Consider the following 15,227-nt stretch of genomic DNA (forward strand, 5'->3'; position numbering starts at 1 on the left):
TCTAAGTCATAAATAAACAGCAGCTCTGGGAACGATGCCCTGGGTTCCTCACTCACTGGCCAAGGCTGAAGCCTCACTTGTAACAAGAAAAGACTGGAAACAACTTGACTTGTTTTCCACAGGGAGCGGTTTGGGGGCTACGGTGGTCGGCCTGCACTGCGGACCTAGTGGACAAAGACAGCTCCTCCAGTGCCGATAAAGCCACGGACCGACATCTGCCGGGTGGAGGAGGCCCAGCACGGGGCGAATCTACGCTCATACTCGCCCGCGTCTGCACGGGGCCCCCAGGACACACAAGCAGTTAGCACCAGGGGTTGTCCGCTGCGGGGGGGGGGGGGGCAGGTGGAAACCAGGGAGTCGAGGAGAGGCCTGGGGACAGACTATCCGTGTACGTTGTTAAGCGTTGCTTTCAAAGTTTTAACCATGTGTGTTAAAATTCAAAAATCAAACTAATTAAATTATGAAAGGGGAATAACATAAATCCCTTTTTCTGTGAACGTCTTAGTAGCATCCTTGGGCTCAGGAGGAAAGAGACTTAATTGTGAAGTGTCCCAGTAATTCAGGGAAAGAGGTGGACAAACCAGAGCCCAGAACCCGGGGGACGGGCGCCAGGCAGCCTCTGGGGGGGCCTGAACCCCCCGCGTGACCCCGCTGGTCTCATTAAGATAACCTCCCCCTTCGCCAGCTGGAGGCTGAAACGTGCGACTCAGGTGAGACGCCAGGGGATTCACAGACTGCTATTCATAGACCATGTGATGTGGCCACTGAATGGAAAATCAGATTATGGCAAATTGTTTAACAGACACGGAAATGCTCTCAGTGATTAATTGGATTTCAGCCCTTTTGTTATTTCTTGGCCTCTGTATTTAAGGCCCAAGAAAGGCCTTAAGAAAGCGCTTCAGTCGTGCTTAAGCTGCTGGCGTTACTGTCTGTTACAGTCCATCATCAATCCTGTCTCTCGAAAGCTTTGCTGGGGCTGATTTATTCCCCCCCACCCATCAGCTGGGGGCCTGTCTGATCTCATCTGGCGCCCACATTCCCTCCGCGTTGGTAAGACAAGCATGTCTGCTGCGGGCGGCATCACGAGAGAGGGCGCCCTGGCCTCTGATCCTGCATCAATGCGCAATTAAGTGTGGGAGCGGCGGCTGCGGGGGAAACGAGTCTGGCGTTTCATGAAAATACAGAACAGAAGTGGCCTGGGCCCCTCGCTCCATCTCGCTCGCCCTGACTTGCGCCTGGCTGCAGACCAGAAAAGGCCCCGTCTGTAAGGAGACGGGGGCATCTCATTGGCTAAGCACCTCTGCCTCAGAACAGCCGGCAAGCTACGGGGACGGACGTCAAAGGGCCGCATGCCAGCAAGAAGGGGGGGGGGGCGGGTGGAGGAAGGACACACACTCAACATCACGGGGGCCTCTGCTCCGAGGAGGGAGCGGGCTGGGCAGGGCTTCTGGGGTTTGGGCCAGGCTCTGTGTCTTGACCTGGCTCAGGGTCACCGCTCAGGTACTGGTGGCAAGCCATCGGGACGGACAGCACGATCTGACAACGCAAGGCTGCACGTGCGCACGAACACACAGCACGGACAGCGTAAGGCCTGCGGTGTGTGTCCACGCCCGGTTCCGCGTGCATGTCGGACTCTGTACCTCCCTCCCCATCTAAGCGCCTGCAGCGGTGACCGTGTTTGTGTCCATGTCGTGTCCGTGTCTATGAATTTGTAACTGTGTCTGAATCCGTGTGTCTTTACCAATGTACTCACGTGGCCACTGTGGCTCCTTTTCAAGTGAGAGGAGAATTTTAAGACTCCAGACCCTCTTCCCTGGTTGGAGGCTTTCTCCCCAGCGGGGTGGACACGGAGCAGACCCCGTGGGGAGGGGGCGGGGCTCAGGCCAAGATGCCCCTGCTGGCCGCGGGGTCCCTGCTTCTGTAAAACCCGCTGAGTCCTTGGGATGTGTTTGCACTCACCCTAACTGGAGTCCCCCAGAAAATGACACACATTTCCCGTCACACTTGTGGGAACAGCTTGCAGAGGGACAGTCGGTGGGCGTGCATTTGGCAGTGAGGTGACAGCACAAGCTGTTACAGGAAGGGGCTCAGCTCTGTTCTTTCCTCGCCAGCACTGGGCCCAGCAGGCACCACAGGGACCATCACCGTCCCTAGGTGCCTGCCCCTCCGGGGCCAGCTCATCAGGACACACAGAAACCACACGCCCCAGCACAAACACGCACCTGCCCATGAGCATTTCAGTTTAAAACTCTGCAAGAGACACATGAGTGTTTCTAAACAGGGGACGTTGAAGGGCATGCTCCCCGGACACAAATCGCTCTCTAGGGAGCCCCATCCCGTGTGCACTCGTCCTGTGGGCAGACTCACGGGAAAGTGCACCCAGGCAGAGCTGTGCACGCTCTATACAACGGGGTCAGGCCACACTTCTTGTTCTGAAACCTGCTGTCTTCGTTTGGAAACCAGGTAGAGGACCTGGGGGACAATGTGGCGCAACTCACGACGGCACAGCCAAGGGTCCTCTGAGGGGACGAAGCACACAAGGCACCCCCGGCCCCGGCCAGCGAGAGACCTGACAGAGTCAGGGAGGCTGGGTCTCGGGACCCCTCCGCCGCATCCCAGCCCTGGGTCTACGTGCTGCTTCTGTCAAGGTCCAGGGAGCAAATGTGCCTGGCATTGGGGGACACCCAGCCTCTCTGGCAACAATTAAACTCAACTGCGACAGTGTGACAGCTGCCGCAGAGAGCGTGTAAGGAAGTGGCTGTGTCTGTTGCACCAAGAAGCGTGCTTTACCACGTTGGCCGCAGCCAGCTGACCACGCACGTGACTGTGAAGCCGTCGTCCAAGACTTTTCAGCCCACTTCTCAGCGGGGCTCTCTGACTTCCCCAAGCCCATCGTGGACCTCAGGCTGGCTCCACGCTGGAATTCTCTGGAGCTCTGACAAATCGCGGATCCCGGGTCCAGTAAACCCAGACCCTCTGAGGCGGGGCCCAGCGTGCGAGCTGCTCTCAGGCTCCCCAGCAATTCCACCACTGACAAGTTGGAGGACCGCCATTCTCAGGGTTGATGGCTGACCTTGAGGAGCAGGGCTGGGCTGGGGCTGGAGGTAACGCCCCCTCGGGAACGACAGCGGGGCTCCAGCAGGCCCAGAGGACACAGGAGGCTGGGACCCCACTGCTGGACCCTGCGCTGGGGTGGGGGTGGGGAAGGGTCCGGGCAGGGCCGCCTCCGGATCCCCCGCTGTCACTGACCAAAGTCAGGACAGACACTCAGACCACCTGGGAAAGTCTGGAACGGGGGCGATCCTGCCAGCCCCCCAGATCTGGAGGGTCAAGTCAGGGCAGAGAGAACGGGGGATGCGGGGACTGCAAATCCAGTTGCTCCCCTTCCACCCCCTCCAGCGCCCGTGCTCTGCCCGGGAGGGTTTAATCCTCGAGGGCACTGGAGTCTGGTCTGAGCCTGTGTCTCAGGTTGACCAGGTGTATCGCCCTCCCTGACCCCAGAGAGCAGGAAGAGAGGGCACACGCGGGGTCACCCCCTGAGGCCCCTGGCATCCTGCTAAAGGCCAGCGGTCAAGGGACTGCAGATGGCCCTCATGCAGCCCCGGGGACAGGGGACAGGGGGCAGCCTGGACTGAAAGCTCAGGGACACGTCACCACGACAACACACCGCCTCCTCCCGCAGCCGAGAGCAGGTCAGCGAAGAGCCCGGCCTGTCCTCAGAGCTCTGGGTTAGCGCAGAGGAGGGGCTGACGCTCGGGGACCTCGGCCCTGTGCCCTCCCGACGCTGCCCCCTTCCTGGAAGGCAATCTCCTCTACAGAACAGGTGCGCCACCTGCCCTGGCCTGGCAGAGACTGCGGTGCCCCTCCCTCGCAGAGGGGACACAACAGTGTGATTCTGACCCCCTGGGACAGCGGCTCCTGTGAGACAGAAGGGCTGAAAGCAGAGAGACAGCTTCAGGGAGCCTGCGGTCGGGCTGCGGCCGGCGCTGCGACAGCAGTGTGGCTGTGGGGGATGGAGCAGCCCTGCACCCACAGCCCTGCACAGGGGGCCGGGGTGCACTCTGGGCATCCGTCCACCCCCCACACCTGAACCTGGTCCACATCCGTCCAGACCAGCGCCCTGGGCACAGCTTGGGGAGGGGCGCTCAGCTGACGCCCACATGGCTCCCATCTCCCCGTGGCCCACCGCTCCCACCAGGGCCCCATGCAGATCCTACAGAGACCCCAGTGGGCCCACAGCCCCACCAGACAGGGAGCGCGGCCCGGCCCTCCCCTGGCACAGAGGCCGGACACCGGGGCCATGGAGGGCCCAGGAGGCCCACAGGCCAGCACGGGGTGAAGGGAAACCCTGTCTCCAGCTGGTCCCTGTGGACGCCCCGGAGCATGCGTCACCCGGCAGGAGCCGGGCGTGCAGGGGAGCAGTCAGCGCAGCCTGACTGAGGGCATCGTGCCACCCCCCGTCCCAGACAGACGTTGACACCATGGTGACGACCCCGACTCTGCCCTTCCAGAAGCTCTTTACCAGGAAGAGGCCGCCGCCCCTCCGTGTGGCGTGAGGACGTCTGAGCGGAACGTTAATCAAGGAGGAAGAAGCCGTGACCTCAGCATCTTCCCTCGGATACGCTTCTAATTAACCACCAGGGCCCCCGGCCTCAGTCAGCGGCACAAACTGGGAACAAAGTCAAGGGAAGCTTTCAACCAGCAGCTGGGGAAGGGAGCAGGAGCGGGGCCGAGAGGGGAGGGCTGGCCTCGCAGCATCTGTGGGCTGTCCGCGGGGGCGGGCAGCAGGGGCGCTGGGCTTCAGCGCCTCCACGGACCTGCTCCCCAAGTGCCTGCTGACGGCCACCACTGGTGACACGGGCAGTGTGAGTTATCACGAGGCCCGGGACACAGGCTGTGGTTGCCGCGACGGCAGGCAGGGACGCCCGGCGGGGGCGGCGGTGCGTGCGGGCCCTGAAGGAGCAAGTGTCTCCGGCAGGAGCCCTGCCCTCGCCCCGCAGTGTGAGGACACTCGGCCCTGGGACGGCTGCGGGACACGCGGCTCCAACAGCAGCAGGACAGCGAAGGGGTCTCTCCCCCTGACAGTCACTAGGGTTTTATGAGGCCCTCCCTTGAGTTCCTTATCAGCCCCGGGGCGACCCGTCTGCCAGTGGAGCCACCCTGGAGGGAAACAGCTGAGGGACGGGGCGCGGGAACACACGGAGGCGGCCCCGCCCGAGCCCTGGACCGAGCGGCCCGGCCGGCTCCTGCCCTGGGCTCACAGATGCCCGTTCCCGCCGACCTCTCTGAGCCGGGTTTCCTGCCCCTTGTGATCACAGGACTTCTGTTACGGCCCCTCCCGGGTGCACACCCTCGCCCGCGCTTCAGCTGGGAGAGCCTTAAACAGAGCTGCGTTAACCCTCCCTGAGAGGCGCTGGGACAAAAGAGACCCCGGCCACATCCGCCAAGAGCGGCTTTAGCAGGACGATGCCGCCCAGCTTGGGACGCGCTCTCGGGGGGCCCTGGCCCGTCTCAGCAGAGCCCCGGTGCCTCCTCCCCCCCGGCCCGCCCCACCCCGTGTCCGCACGGCGGCGGGGGACATACCACAATGATGAAGAGCGCTGGGGCGACGAAGGCCCAGACGGCGCCGTTCCTGAGAGACAGCCAGCAACTGCGGGAGGGGGCAGAGTGTTACTTCAGGGCGTCACCCACCTGCCCGGGCGCCGGGGCGCTTCCGCCAGAGCAGCTGCCAAGACGGCACAGGGACAACCTGGGGCACGGTCCAGGGACAGTGCTCTTCCCAACACACACACCGCATCCTGGCCGTGACCTCGTGTCCCCCGCCCTTGGGAAGGGTGTCCCCAGTCTGCAGACCGGCTCAGGGAAAAGAAAGCTTTAGCAGGTCACCTTCTCTCAACAGTCTAGCCCAAATCCAAAAAAGGTTTTAATTTTATTATGACAAGAAAGTAAGACCCTTGCCAGGGGCCAGCTCTCTTCCGGGCACTTCGGTGTCTGCAGCTGGGATTAGAGTGAGGAGCCAGCATGTGACACAGGGCTGGCCACCTCCACCTGCTCATCACCTACTGGTCAGTTCCACTGCACAGCAGGGCCACCCAGCCAAGAGGAGAGGTCCCAGCGGAGCCCAGCCGCAGCTCGGAGTTCCAGAGAAGCCTCGTCTGGGAAGCAGGGTCCAGTTTGAGGATGTGAAACTCTCCCTGGTTCCCGAGGTGTCATTCCAGGAACTTGGGCAAGAAAGCCAGCCCCTTGACCCCCCTCACTTCTCTCCAGAGCATCAGAGCCGCCGAGAGCCTGGGGCTCCCGGGGACACGTCACCCCCTGGATCTGGGGCAGCCCCGGGACCTGGCATGTTCTCCGGGATCTGGCCGGGCGCAGGCACGCCCTCACCAACACAGGACGTGGCCGTCCCTGCGGGGCCGCCCCGTTCACTCACTCAAGCCGGCCCACTGAGCCCCCGCCCGCCCACAGCACAGCAACCCAGGGGCTGCATCTCCTCCCGTAACCTCACGGTGCCCCCTGGGAGGCGCTGTGACGACACCCGCCCTGCACAGGGGGAAGCTGAGGCCCAGGGAGGTTAGGGGACCCACGTCCACGCGCCTGGGCCCCGCCTTTCTGCCCGCGGTCCTCCCCCGAGACCTCCTGGACCAGGAGACACTGAATGCCCCAAACAGGTCACAGCCCCTGTAAGAGGCTCGTTCACGTCCAGAGCCCAGAGCTGGGAGGGAAGAGCCTCCTGTCCGAGGACGCGGCGTTTAAAGTGAAAACGCAGGGAGCCTGGTGCTGGTTCCCCTGCAAAGATGCGGCTCCAACCCAGGCTCCCTGCGAGGGCGACGACTCTGCAGAGAGGAAGCCGGTGCTCTCCAGCACTGTCCTGCAGGACGGCCAGCCGACGAGGGTCTTCAGACCCCTGTCCTCCCCAGACCCTCCTGACCCTCTGCTGCCTTGGTCTCGGGCACGTGAGCAGGAGGGAGGCTTCTGTGAGAGACGGGCCTGGAGCTGAGACACGCACTGGGGGCGGGCCAGCGTCTGCACACTCCAGATGGAGTGAAACAGAACAAGTGCCAGTGACACGCGTCTGAGAAGTTTCTTCCTTTAATGAGCGCCTTGCCTTCGGAAACCACGCAGGAGTGCACGGAATGGGCCGGAACAGTGGTGGTTTAGTCATTCTGGTTTCAACATGAGCTCAGACGGTGCTTCCTCTAAGTGCTTCATCTTCAGGAAATCGTCGCCCTAAAGTACAAAAAGCCAGCTTCCTCCCCGTTTAGCAGCTCAGCTGAGAAATGTTTAACTCTCTCTCTCCTCCTAAACACTCTCCGTGATGCTCTCCCTCAGTGGTTCCTCAGCTTGGCGGAAGAGAGGGGGCAGCTTCCTAAAGACATCTGAGCCTTTTTCTCTTGGAAGGAAAGGAAATCATGCTTCTGGAATGTGAACACCTGTCCTGGACACACAGCACCATCCTGTCCTCCTCCTGATTCAGCTGCAGACCCACCAGCTCCAGTTTCAAAATGACGGCATGAGGTCTGGAGCCCCTCAAAGTCCCATCTGCTGCTGCCCAAGCGATGAGAACCTTAGGGCCCACCCTGGGCCACACTTAACTCAAGCCATCATGTACTAACTCGGCTGTAATTCAACGGGCACCTTCTGTGTGCTAGGCAATCGCCCACCGACCACTCCAACAAAGGACTAAAGGGTCACCAAATTGGGCTCCATGGGTGACCGGACTGTGTGTCCAGGAAACCACATGGATGAAAAAGTTTAGATCAGAGACTCCAACTGGCCACCCGATCCTGCAAGCACTCTGAGCCCCCCGTTGCTAGTTCCAAGGTGGGAGAGTGCCCAGAGCACAGCAGGGGGGTGTTTCTCAGTCTATGAGCCTGCAGGATGCCAGCCCTGTGCAGACCCTCCCCCAGAAGAACAGGGGAAGACACGGGGACCCATCACAGCGCTGCTTCCCATGGAACCCCCGCCAAACACAGAGATTGTCCCCTTCACTTACTTCTTACTTGCTCCGTAACTGTCCGTGGCAAAGACTATTGAAATGATACAGATCAGAAGAGGAAAACCTGCAGAAAATGAGAGAGGATCGTCTATAAGCTCCAGTCTCCTGATTAATCGTTTGTTCGCTGATTCATTTCATACCCAATATATAGAAAGAATGCGCGCACGCGTGTGCATTTTAAGGCAGATCTGTTATGAATCGATTTCTGTATCTGAAAGGAACCCACTTCTGGCTGCTGGGAGAGCAGCGTCCTCAGGGCTCCGTCTGATGCAGGGCCCTGAGCGCAGCAGCCCCTCCCCCTGCCCCCTGTGCAATGAGGGGCGGGGGCCGGGAGGAGAGACAGAAACGGATGCTTTTTCCACCCACTGACCCTCTCCTCCAGAGGGTGGTGGAGAGAAAGGGCTCTCGACAAGGAAACTGCATTTTGCCTATTACTAGAATAAAATGAAATAGAATAGAATAAAATAAAAAATAAAATAAAATAGGGTGGGGAAACACACTGGAACACGCAGCACGTTGCGCCCTGGCTGAGTCTGCCCCACCCATGGGTGGTCTCTGCCCCAGGTCCCCTGGACCCAGAGGGATGCCTGTCCCGGGCTCCAGGCCTGGCGCCCCGACACCGCAGCCCTCCTGCGACCTCTGGGGGTGCAGTCAGCTCTACGCCTGCCCTCTCGGTGTTGGTTTTAAATAACGTCTTTGAAAAGGAACTTCTGGAGAGTTGTATCTCTGACACTTTGTCTTGATGTCAAGACAGTCTGACTGCGTCACAGAGGGGCTGGACCAGACAGCAGCCAGGCCCTCAAAGGGGACCAACCAGCTTCCAGGGAGAGGCGGACAGACCAGGACGTGCTCTCGCCGCTGACCCCACTGCCCCGCTCGTGGTCTCCACCTGCGTGCATGAGCTAACAGAAGCTGGAGCCTTCCCTCGGTGTTGGAGCCTCTGGCTGGGGTGCTCCCGCTCAGATGGGCCCAGAGCTGCAGGAAGCGAGTAGGGGTGGGGCACCTGGGGTCCGCTGCCCACTCACCGAGGGCCTCGGTTTCCTCGGCCAATGCAGGGAACCCCTGCTGCCTGGCTTACTTGGGGCGAGAAGGGCACGGGGGACTTGAGGTGGTGAGGGGCCTTGAGGACATCAAGGACCAAGAGCCCCCCATCCTCCAGAAGGAAGCCCGAGCCTCAGGGGTGGGAGGAGCAGGCGCTGTGGGAGCACCGGGTCCCGGGACAGCCCAGCAGGTGCACACACGGGGCCGAGGCCACGTCCCCAGGGGCCCCTGCTGGTGGGTTCTGCAAGGGGCAGTAGGGACCAGAGGTGCCCGAGTCAGGGGCTGGCGTCTCTGCTGCCCAAAGTTAAGTGGAGGAGTCGAGGATTCTTTGCACCCACAACTGACGCATGTCTCCTACAATCCCAAACTGACGCTCCTTTGCCGTGCCTCCCCCTGCACCATCCTCCGTGTCTGGCAGAGGCCAGGCCACCGGGACGGTGACCAGAAGGGTCTGTCTGAGACGAGGGCAGGCCCTACTCTCTGCTTTCTCTGAAGCAGGCTGCAGGAGCCACAGAGACCGGCTGAGCGTGTGTGCTGTTGAAAAGAAAAGGCTCACAGAGGGGAGCAGGATGAAGAGAGCAGTGCATGGAACAGCCTGCGCTGCGGAGCCAAACAGCACCTGGTTCTGCTCCCAGGCCCACCCTGGACCCCGGTGCAGCCCAGGGGCCCGGATGAACCCCTCTGGGCCAGCACGTTCTCACCCTGGAACCGGAGCTAACAGCCCTCCCCGCCGGGCTGCGCCGAGGCTCACAGGAGAGGCGGCCGTGCGTGTGAACAAGGAGGCGCCGATGTGTGAGGCCGCCCCCTGAACAACCTCCACTATTATGAAGCAGCTCGGATGCCTTTTCTACTGGCGCCGCCACCTGAGATTCACACCCTGATAACCCACGCAGGCACGGGACCTGCTTCTGCAGGCAGTGTGGGGTCCCCCTGGCCCTGCCGTGTGGACGCCTACTCTATGGGGCTCAAGAAGTGCCCTCTGGGATGTGGCGACCTTTCAGAGGGACCGCACCGGTGCCTCCCTGGCTTCTGCCTCCTGAGACCAAGGAGGGAGGGAGGGGTGACGCAGGCCTGACCATAAGGAGCACCTGCCATGAGACATTGGCCCAGGCAGACAGACGGAGACCTGAGGCAACGGACGATGTGAAACCCAACAGAGGGGCGGGGATATCTTGACGGAGAAGGGGCTGAGATGGCAATGCCAGGAGACAAGTGGTCCACTCCTCCCCCGTCACATCACCGGTGCCACATTCCGGACGCTTTGCTCTGGGCGTGTGGGAGGTTTGCACTTCTGCACCCTGGGGGTGTGGGGGCCACCGGCTCCTTCTGGGCAGTGGGTTGTGAACAGAAGTGACACACGCCTCTAATGGCTGAGTATTTCATTTCCAGGGTGACATCTGCCCATGTCACCTTCCCTCTCATGGCAGTGGCTCAAGGCAGCGCCTTCTGCATCACCCTGGGCTCCTGAGTGACTGCTGTGAGCAGAGCCCCTCAGGTGACGGCCAGCCCACTGAGGACATGTAGTGTAATCTGGAAATAAACACTGTTGTTTTCAGCCAATGTGAGTCAGGACTGCTTGTTACAGCAGCATTACCTAGCCTGCCCTGACTAATACACCTCCCAGGGTCTCGGCACCTGTCATCTTCCTGGTACACCAGCACCACTGCAAAGAAAGGCAGGGCTCAGAATGAACTAAGATTAAGTGTTCACCCCAAGATGAGTGGGGGCTCACAACAGAAATTGTAATAGAGAAAAATAAAGCAAGTTCTGTTTCTTTCTCTTCTGAGTCTGTGGTCAGAGATTTCTGTCTGCTGCACCGACGTGTAAACTCTCGACTGTTTATCACTCACCTCCCCGGTTCCCATGTGGACTCCTTGAGGACAGAGGTTACATTCCACTCATCTTACAAGCTCAAGCAGGGGGGCTGACGTACAACAAAACCTTGGGTATGTTGTTAATTTGACACCTCCATGCCACCTCCTCTGAAAACACAGTCTTTTGGTTTCCAAAAATGATGCTGTTAGAAGGTCGGGATAAGAGCAGGGTGGAAATCTACGGGGAAGCAGCCTCTCCGAGGGGCCCTCCCGTAGCGTGAACTCTCCCACGCCCTGGGCCAGCTTCCAGCTCCTTTTTAATCAATAACTGCATGTGGAGAGAGCCCAGCCACTGCAGACGGTCTTCACTTAGACCAGAGCTGAGTCTGACCCAATCGGAAGGCTGGAGGTTGGTCACGAGCCCTGATGAAATCAGCTAAGGGGAAGCTGACGTGGAGACAAGAGGCGGCAGGCCGGCTGGATCCCAGCCCAGCGCTCCATTCACAGAGAACTTCTAACAGGGGCTCCCCACGCAGACACCCACCAGGAAGATGCTGGCATCAGAAACCTCACAGCTAACGTTGTCAAGCAGGAATGGAAGCTCAGGGTTCCCAGATCATCACATTTTTTAAAAGAACTCTATAATTTTATGTAAGATCTCTCGATTTTTAAACATTGGTGATGAATTTCTTTCATGTCTCATTTTTATCTCCAGCATCCTTCACAGCTGGATTGGATTGGATTATGACCCCCTGACCAACCACCTCCATCCTGAGCCAACAGAGATGGCTCCTCTCACCGGAGAGACAAATTTCACACTTTTAATTCATTTCAACTGTCCCTGCTTGGCTTGCGGGGGGTGTGTGTGCGTCTCTACACTGTATGATCATCTCCATAAAGGACCTCAGGACGGCAGGTGGTGGGTCCCATGTTGTCCTATCAACCCTCACTACGTGCAGTCGGAAGTCAGAGGCAGGAGTAACCCTGCTCTCGCAGGGAGTCACGGCAGGACTGGAGGAGAAGGTCACTTCTGAGTTGGGCTCACCAAGGGGAGGGTGGGGCGGAGAAGACATTCGTTCTGGGGGCCCAGGGTGGAAAACTGCACCAGGAACAGCAAGCCTGCTCACAGGCTGGGCCCAGGGCATCAGCGGCGACCACACCAGTTTGGAGGTGGCTGCCGCGTCCCCTCTCTCCACATCACCCAATGATCCTCTCCAGTCTCCCTGGAGAAGGCAGGAGGGGTGTGTAATTTACCTCCACTACATCCCCAAGTAAGTTCCATCAGGCAGCTCAGAGCACAAAATAACACGTCCGTCTGCTCCCTGCACAATGAGGGCTGTGACCATTAAGTCTATTTGAAGAAAATCAGAAACGAGCAGCAGGTCCCTATGTCGGATTAATGATTCAGAGCAGACGCTGGAATGCCCGGTGTCAACTACCCCGTGCTCTGGGGTCTTCCTCCAGCTGTGCAGGAGGAAGCGAAATAAACAAGCCGAGTCCATAGGGACGTGACTCCCAGGGCAGCTCCACAGACCACCCCTCAGTGAGACCACCACCGCTGGTGGAAATTAGCTGTAAAAACGCACGGCCATGGAAAAGCTCTGTAAAACTACCCAAGGGCATACAGCAAATTAAGAAAAAAGGATTCAAGAAAATCTACTAAGTCTGGATAAAAACAAAAAACAAAAAAAAAAAAAAAAAAGAAAAAGAAAAAAACAAAAACTCAGGCTGGGACACCTAGGCCACAACTCCAGGCAGGTGTGGCCGGTGAGACAGGCTCCCTCCCCTGGGGCCCAGCCCAGAGCCACGATACCTCTGGGCCAGGCTGTCTGCATTTATTACTCTCCCCAGGGCCATGCTGCAGAAACTCTTCCAGGTAAGAGGGACCAGGAGACCAGGGTTCCCTCCGTCCCTTCATCTGGGACTATCCCAGGTGTGACTGGTCGAGAATATGGTCCCTGAGTGTGCTCACCTCGGGACACTCACCCACTGACATTAGAGGCCACCTCCCCTGCCCAGTGCCCTGCACTAAAGCAGGGGCATCAATCCAAGCGAAGCGGGCCACTGTCCACGCCCTGGCCCCAGAGCAGTGCCTCTGGGACTTCCCCAGGTGGGAGGGAAGCCGACCCCGAGGACAGAGAACTCCAAAGCGCTCCCCATGGGAACCGACCTTTCTGAAAAAGGGTGGGGAAGCTGAAGGCTAAGAGCAACCTGGCTTCTTCCGGGTGCGTCACAGGAAGGTGAAAGGGCAACCCACCGCCCCACCCCACCCGGCTCTATCCCATCCCCCCCGCGCCCCATCCCGCCCCCCCACCTACCCCAGCCCATCCCGTAGTAGTAGCCGCGCTTGCTGTCCTCCGAGCCGAAGACCTTGATCACCATGCTGTAGAGATGCAGCCCTTCCACCAGCATCCACGCAAAGGCGCTCAGGAAGAAGTAGTGCAGGAGCACGGCCAGCACCCGGCACGGGGTCTAGGAGCAGAGCAGAGGGTAAGCGCCCTCGGGCTGTGAGCAGAGGTCCCGGCCTCCCTGATCCGTTTCCTGGGGGCACCTTCCCGACACGTGGCCTCATTTTCTCCTGGGAGTCACGTCTTGCCTTTCCAGGCCGAGTGATTTGGGTGGAACACGTGACTCAGGCAGTAGCCAATCACTGCATCAGATCCCCCCACCAGGCGCAGCAATTGGTTCAGCAGAGGGCAGGGATCCAAGCCCAGCCAATCAGCATGAACATCTCCACCCTGCAGCAGGATTGGTCAGGAGGAGGCATGTGACCCACCTGGCCCAATGGGGTGGGTTCCCGGGTGGGCGGGCCCCCAGGGAACAGGTCAGGACGGGAGCCTGGGGCTCTGGGTGCCAGAGGGAAGGTCGGCAGGGCGGAGCCCAGGAGGGGAAGGGAGTGGAGGGCCAGGGAGCAAGCAGCCTGCGATCCGGCTCCACCTCAGGGTGTCAGTTACCCCCCGGAGCTGAAAGAGGCCTGCGTGACCCAGGGCTTCCCTAGAGTTTGCTCTCAGCAGGGGAATGGACAGAGATGCGCCAACTCCCTGCAGTGTCTTGTTTCCCGCTGCTCGCAGCGCCCATACCCAGAAGGCGGCCCCCGACTTCTCTCCGAGGAGCCAGCGAGGGCAGGGGCCTGCTCAGCACAGCGGGCTCGGCTCCCTGCTCAGGGCAGCCAGGCTCTGCTGGCCCCCCCTGCTCCCTGGTGTGTCGGCCGTAACTCCAGGCTCAGCCACACGGTCTCAGATTCTCCCGGGACCCCAGATCAGAGATCCCCCTGTGCTCTCTGAGTTAGCAGCCACCCATCCCGGAGCTCGGATAAAAGGTCCAGGGAACCGGGAGCCCCGGGGAGGAAAACAAACATGAAAACCAGAACCACCACCTCGGTGGGGGGCTCCACGTCCTCCCAAGGACCCCCGGTCAGTTAATTCACAGATTAAAAATGCATATACAAGTGGCTGAAATGCCATGTTTCTTGTTATCAGGACCTGTTACACTGAGATACAAAAATGAGACACATATATTGTATTTGTGGTCCCAGCACCGGTGGCCCTGCCTTTTCTAGGACCAGCTGCCCCTTTTGCGTGAGGTGAGACCAACCACCACAGTTACCTCTCGTCTGCCACAGAGGTCCCCCAGTGGGCGGATCACTGAAGCAGGACCACTCGGCCCTGCCTGGGATTTCAGATACGCGGAGGGAGCAGCTCTCCCAGTCCCAGGGTCACCATCCGGAATGGGGTGCCTGGACTGCTTTCCCTCCTGCTGCCACCACGCAGTGGGACCTGAACCCAAACCTGCATTTTAGGGAACCCCATGTGATGATAGACAGTGGAGCTTGAGATGCATCCAGAAGGAGAGAATGAGGCTGGTGCCGCCCTCACCTGTCCATGGCACAGCCAGGAACTCTTAGGTGCTTGGATGAAACCCTAAACCTGTGAGCAGAGGAGGGTGGATCCGTCTGGAGGCAGCCACCCCCGGAAAGGTGGTGGGGCTGAGGACCCTGATGGGTGGGGAGAAGTGAGGCTCTGCTGACCTTCACCATGTGGGATAAAGGGCTCACCCCACATCGGCCAATCCGGGTTGCATCCCAGGACCACTGACTTACACTGCTCGGTTCCCCAGAACCACCTCTCCCTCCTTCCTGTGTGGGGCAAGCATATCTCTGCTTCTCCCTCTCATCGGCTGTGGTTATAACCCATGTCACCCAAGCCTGGGCCGTTTCAGCCTCAGCATTTTACCTTCTGTGAGATCTAAGACTTCCTGGGTCCCTGGAGAACCCTCATGCGATACCAAGGGCGGGGAGATGGTGGGTCTGGGTCTTCCCCGTCCCTTTGCCGAGAGCCCACCCTCGGCAGGCAGAGGGGGTGCGGCTGTGGGTGGTC

The 15,227-nt window shown here is 59.9% G+C and overlaps 1 protein-coding gene across 5 annotated transcripts in view; it reads right to left on the bottom strand.

Moving 5' to 3' along the window:
• Window positions 1-15,227, bottom strand: part of ADGRD1 (adhesion G protein-coupled receptor D1) — a 126,496-nt gene that overhangs the window by 10,478 nt on the left and 100,791 nt on the right. For 3 of the 5 annotated variants that reach the window (XM_074356660.1, XM_074356659.1, XM_010948361.3), the window contains 3 exons: window positions 13,170-13,323; window positions 7,994-8,060; window positions 5,584-5,650 (listed from right to left, as the gene is read on the bottom strand). In XM_074356660.1, the coding sequence (XP_074212761.1) occupies window positions 5,584-5,650; window positions 7,994-8,060; window positions 13,170-13,323 (288 nt within the window). The other 2 variants (XM_074356662.1, XM_074356663.1) reach the window with 2 other exon arrangements.

The sequence above is a fragment of the Camelus bactrianus genome, chromosome 32 (assembly GCF_048773025.1).
Source record: "Camelus bactrianus isolate YW-2024 breed Bactrian camel chromosome 32, ASM4877302v1, whole genome shotgun sequence".
Classification (NCBI taxonomy): Eukaryota; Metazoa; Chordata; class Mammalia; order Artiodactyla; family Camelidae; genus Camelus; species Camelus bactrianus.